Genomic DNA, 6,020 nt, shown 5'->3' with positions numbered 1-6,020 from the left:
AGTCCCGACTTGGCAGTATCTCCAAAGCCGTTGGCTGGCCGGAGCCGAGTACTTGTCCTCAATCCCGCCTGAGGTAAGGGATGCTCTTGGGGCGGGATTTCCCATGGTGGGCGGAACTTCGCCTTACGGGCGGGGCTTCGTTTTGTTTAGAAGAAGCGTTAGTTAGTTCTGTGGGCGGGGCTACATTACGAGGGTGGGAACCCGCTCAACAGCGGAAATACGTTCGGTGGGAGGGCCTTCGTCGGGTCTGGTCGGCGCTCTGTGGGTGGGACTCCGCTAGGTGGGTGGGGCTTCGCCCGGTGGGCGTAACTACGGCCTGTAGGAGAAGTTTTGACTGGCTCCTTTCTTCCCCGGAACTTCCTGAAGATCCTGTGCGTGTAAATGGCGTCACTTGGAGCGTGAGTTGCTGCATGAGGGTATTGAAGGTAATGAGGAGAGGTTAATAAATTTTCTGGGTTTTCGGGGTTCGCAACAGGACTGGTGAGTCTCGTGCTGGTGAGGCCTGGAGGCTGAGCTCGGTCGCCCGCTGCCTCAGGCAACCGTGGTGGGCAGCGGTCCGGCTGGCCCAGGCCTGAAACCCGGGAGTCTTTGGGCCTTCAGCCCTTGTCAGGGTACCAGTTTTTCGTTGTGTCTCTTGTCATCCCAATTTTCACGTTGCTGTCAGAGAATTTCAGTACTGCTCCACCCTCCAGGGTATTCTCTTCTCCACGAACCTTTCTCAAGTCCACAACTCTGGTGGACTTCTCCCTCTTGTGTCCATTTGTATGCTGCCTCTAGTAAGACAAATCATGTGACTGTGTTTGTATCACATACATGTATGTATATCACTTTTTGTATGTCTATCATTTTTATACCACACCTGGCACATCGTAAGTTATTAATGAGTACTAGATAAGTGATTAGATTTTGGTTACTATTGGAAGGATTTTAGATTATTTAATTGGGGGGATATGATGTGTATTTTCTACTTCCTCTGTAGTAATCATGAATTTCCTACTGTGTTCATGTTTAAGTAGGAATACCATTGGTGTTTACAGGCATTGCCTAAGTAGTTTACTGAAGCTAGACATTGAAGGAGAATGTAAATTTCAGTCAAGAGATACAAGTTGAGCAAAGGAAAGAAAGGAGGAATATGCAAAGTGTTTTCAGAGAGCAGTTGGTAGACTAGGATGTATGTGTTCAGAGAGGTAGCAGGAGATATGTTTGACATATTTATCCTAGATTTTGGGTTCTGACAATATACCAGGACAAAGCACACTGCCCCTAATGCATTGGAAGAGTCATTCAAAGTTTTTAATATTGGGGAGGTTCATCATATAGCACTAGGCATAGACTTGAATGCAGATGACTTGAGCCAGGGGTTGGCAATCTTTCTGCAAAGGGCCAGATAATAAATACTATTTGTTAAATAAATATTAGGCTTTGTGGGCCACAATTGTAGCAGGAAGGTAGCCATAGACAATACATAATCAATGGACATAGCTGTGTTCTACTAAAACTTTATTTAGAGACAAGTGCTTGACCTAATTTCATCCTTTGGTATAGTTTGCCAATTTGTGGTCTAACCAAATGCACCTAGGGACTATAGCAGTAATCCAGTCCTGAACTAGTCAGTACTACGTTATGCTTATTTATACATGAGAAGCCATATTACATAATGTTAGCTCTGGATCTAGTTTCCCAGGTTTTGAATCCTGTCATTTCTTGATTACTAACAGTGTGACATTGGGCAAATTAGGGCAAATTAACCTCTTTGCATCAGTTTTCTCTGTAAAATGGGGATAAAAGTAACTCCCACAAAGTGTTATGCAGAGTAAATTAAAGCACGTAAAATGTTCACATAGTGCTTATACACATACTATAAGCTCAGTAAATCTTAACTATTAATATTTTTTAAATTTTCCTCATATGCATTGTTAAAGCAGATTTGAGACATGTTTCTAAGGTAGGATTTATAGACTTAGTGCGTGTTTAGCTATAGAGCAAAGAAAATATGTAAAGTTTCAAGATAAGAGCCATTCACATAGAGATGATATTGTAGTTGCGAAAGTAATTTAAGGTAGGAAGTCAGGATTAAGGACCGATTTTGAAGAAGTGTACATAGGAGAGAAAGTGAGGCAAGTAAAAACGAATGAAAAAGGAGAAAGGAGACAGGAGTCCAACCTAACGTATTATAGGAACCAGAATGGTATAGTAGTACGTAAACTAGCAGGATGAATGGTGATGTTTAACATTGTCAGATGCTGCAGAGAGCTGAGAAAGCAATTGTGTTGATAGTATTAATGAATTCAACCAGCAGAAATTAACATGGTACTTCCTATGGGCCAAGTGGGCCAAGTATTAGATATAAAAGAATTAGATACATACTCTGCACTCAGATAGCAGAAAGCCTAGTAGTGATGAAAGACATGGAAGTAATTTAATGCATGCAGCAACTTTAAAAATAATCAGGAATAAAATGGAATTTCTTAGACTAAATTGGTATCTTTAAAAATTTAAATTGATTTATGGTTCATAAATGTGGGCAATTTAATTGAGCTACTTTTCTTTTTTTCCCTAGACAATGGCCAAGAACAAATTAAGAGGGCAGAAGTCCAGGAATGTATTTCATATAGCCAGCCAAAAAAACTTTAAGTCTAAAAACAAAGCAAAACCAGTTACCACTAATCTTAAGAAGGTGAGTATTAGTTAAGCATTCTGACTCTATTGTTGACAAACAAAGCATAGTTGTAAAGCCACTGGAAAACTGAATGCTGTTATTTAAAATAGGTTCTTAGCCTTTCTCACAAAGGCAAGATGATTTTAAACATTTTTTTTAATGAAAAATATTTACCTATCTTGATGTAGATGTATGAAAAGAAAAAGGCACTTTAATTGCAAATGCATGAGGTTCTAAAGAACAGTTTTGTTTGTTTGTTTTTAAAGATTTTATCCAAAGAACAGTTTTAAAACCTTAATCAGAGCATAGAAATGATCAGAAACCGTGGTATGGGAAACAGTTCTTATCTCTGAACTCCAATATATTCAAGAACCTCCTAACAGAAGCAAGACATAAAATGCTGGTCAGCACCCAATCTTTTTCTCCTCAGTAATTGTTATCTCCTTGAAGATATCTACAACTCAAACAAAAACCTATAAAATAAGATACTTTCTTTCTTAAAATGCAAAATTCGAAAAGAAAGGAGTTTCTCTTTTTTGTGTTTTTTTTTTTCCAAAATATTTGAGAAATGGGAAATTTCTTCGAGATTAAGTTGGTTCTTTAAGAAAATTCTTCAAGGAAATGTTTTCACGTTTAAGTAGTAGGTGGAGTCAGCTCTTCAGGACTTAGTAATTGTAATAATAGTCATAGGAATATAACATTTTATCTTTCAGGTTTCATGAACTATCTCAGTCAAGCTTTTTGATCAAGGATTTTTATGACTTAGTAAATGCTACAAAGAAAATAAAGCTAGGTGATATGATATGGGTAGGGAGTGACAATTTTACATAGGAGTGTCTTCAAAGTTGACATTGAAGCCAAGATCCAGATGATAAGGGGCAAGTAATCTAAAGTTCTGTTAAGTGTTGGGAGCAGTGTATTCTAGGCAGAGACTAGCAAATGCAATGCCCCATGCTAGGGAAAAACAGGTATATTTAACTGAAAGGAGATCATTTTGTTCAAATAGGAGTACTAGAAGCTTTATGTACGCTAATGGGAAGATCTAAGAGAGGGAAATCTGGATAGGTGGGCTGGTTGGAGAAATTATCAAACAGTTTTCTCAGAAAGTGGCCTAACTTACTAAGTGGAGGTTTTAAGATTGCCAGGCACTATGTAAATGGTAAATTAAAGTTTGTGGTCATGAACTTAAAGTGAAGCCAGCCAGTCAGTCATGATTTCCTCCAGATTCAGTTTTAGGCTCAGAAAAAGCTGTCAGTTGAGTTTAACTAGGTTGCCAAGGAGGTTTGATTGAGGGAGAGAAGAGAAGGAAAGTTAAGAGAGTGTAAAGAAGTGATTGATTAAATAATGGCCATGGAATCTGTGCTGGCTAAAGGATAAAGGATATGAAAATGTGAAAAATAGTGACACTGGTGGGAGACGATTTCGGTAAGACTAAAGAATTGTTAATGTTAGCACACTAAGTGAACTAGGGGAACAGGAGGTGGTGCAGTTACAAGTAATGATGCAGCCAAAGGTAATCCATGCAAGTGGATGGCTGAGGTAGGTAAGGAGAAAGAACCTTGAAGTGAGGACCTGAGGAGATTAGGAAACCATAGGATTAGATGTTTGTTGAAGCCCATTAACCAGGCATGAGAGAGGTCAGTGAGCCCAGGTTTGAGATTCTTCATGAGGGAGCAAGTAAATGTGTTGGCCCGTGACGGTAATGAAGTGTCAGAATGTTCTGATGATGCATTAGGTTCAAAGGAGCTGAGTTTTTAAGGAGAAATGGTTTGAGAGCAGCAACAAGAATATCACCCCACCTCCTAGATTTAAGAGAGGAGTGCTGCAAGGGAAACTGTTGTCAGGAAATTGGACGGGGCTTCCAATAAAGTAAAAAGGTCAAGGAAGGATTCAGAGATGGACTATCAGAAGGAGAGTAAGTCATTTGATCCAGGTTCCTTGTTTTACAATGAGAGATGATAGTGCCATAGCCTAGGACTGTGGTCCTGTATTTTAGTGTGCCTGTACCAACTCTGCATATGAGGTATGTCCACATAATTCTTGTTTTTAAAAAAAACAGAACCTTTTATCTAAAATTTCCCAGTAAGACCATAAGAACTTTTGTGTGAATTTACCCCACAAATGGGTAGGGTTGATGAATTTTTAGGTTTAACAAGGTTAAATTGAAGTTGGATATATTGTGTCATTAATGGTTACAAGATTATAGATTAATGCCTTTTTTCTTTTTTAAAAGATAAACATTGTGAATGATGAAAAAGTTAACAGAGTGAATAAAGCTTTCATAGATATACAGAAGGAACTTGCACATTTCTCAAAAGGCCTTTCCCTTGAACCTCTGCAGAAACAGCTGGTGAGTAGAAATCAGTTCCTTTTGTTACAGCTAATAAGTTAAACTCCAACTTTTTAAAGCCAGTAAGTTGAATGTAATATTTAGTATTTGGATTTCTACTGTACTTGGCCTTGTAGTATCTACAGCATGTTGAGTCATGTTCAGACTCTAAAACATTGAGTCCAAATATGAGATTTTATTGTTTTACTTCCAAAGGTAGGACTAGAAGAAATTAAGTTAGATAATAGATTATACACAAGTCATTTTTGTTCACTGTTGTTATCTACATTTTAAAATACAGTATTTTTCTCCCTTCAGATTCCTCAGCAATGTCATGAAAACGAACCAGTTAACGTTGATGAAGCAACAAGATTAATGGCTCAGTTGTAATACACTGGAGATACACCAAATACCCCAAAAAGACCAATAAATTAAATATTTTATACAGTTTTATTTTTAAAAATCTTGTTAATGTACAGGCATTGGCACATTTTTAAAACAAACTACATAAACAGATCTTTCCTATAATCTAGGAAAGTGGAATGTCAGAAGTCAACAAAATGTGATAAACTTAAAGTGCTAAAACAGAAGGCACTTCACAAAATCTGTTCACTGAAACAGTTAATATATCCTACTTACATCCTTCACTTTATAAGTGGCAGTGAATGTGTGTTTGGATTGGAGGACACACAGAAATAGAGTTTCGTGGCAGTAAAAAAATACAAGTGATGAGCCGTTGGCCAACTTTTTTTGTTTTTGATGGCCTTAAGTCTACTTTAACTTTCCTCTCATAAGAGGAAAAAAACAGAAGGATTCAGAATTGGAAGAACAGCTGAAATCCCAGAATGTAATTACTTGAGGGTGGAGGGGATTCGTGGGTATTAAATCACCTTTTCCCCTGAAAAAAGCTTTTGTTTTTGTGGTTGAAAAGAGCCCTTTGTTTTTATGGTTGAAGTTTTGTGAAGTAAAAAAGAAAGTATTAGAAAACACTTCAGAATCAGTGAACTAAAAAGATGTTACATTCATTATTTT

General features: G+C 37.8%; 1 protein-coding gene across 1 annotated transcript; it reads left to right on the top strand.

Moving 5' to 3' along the window:
- Positions 1-276: 276 nt before the first annotated feature.
- RBIS (ribosomal biogenesis factor) lies at positions 277-5,451 on the top strand. Its single transcript, XM_002916890.4, has 4 exons — positions 277-425; positions 2,561-2,677; positions 4,893-5,009; positions 5,307-5,451. The coding sequence occupies exons 1-4, from the start codon at positions 411-413 to the stop codon at positions 5,376-5,378; spliced, it is 321 nt and encodes a 106-aa protein (XP_002916936.1). The 5' UTR covers positions 277-410; the 3' UTR covers positions 5,379-5,451.
- The last annotated feature ends 569 nt before the right edge of the window (positions 5,452-6,020 follow it).

Source organism: Ailuropoda melanoleuca, chromosome 9, assembly GCF_002007445.2.
Source record: "Ailuropoda melanoleuca isolate Jingjing chromosome 9, ASM200744v2, whole genome shotgun sequence".
Lineage (NCBI taxonomy): Eukaryota > Metazoa > Chordata > Mammalia > Carnivora > Ursidae > Ailuropoda > Ailuropoda melanoleuca.
This window is presented reverse-complemented; position numbering and strand designations above follow the sequence as displayed.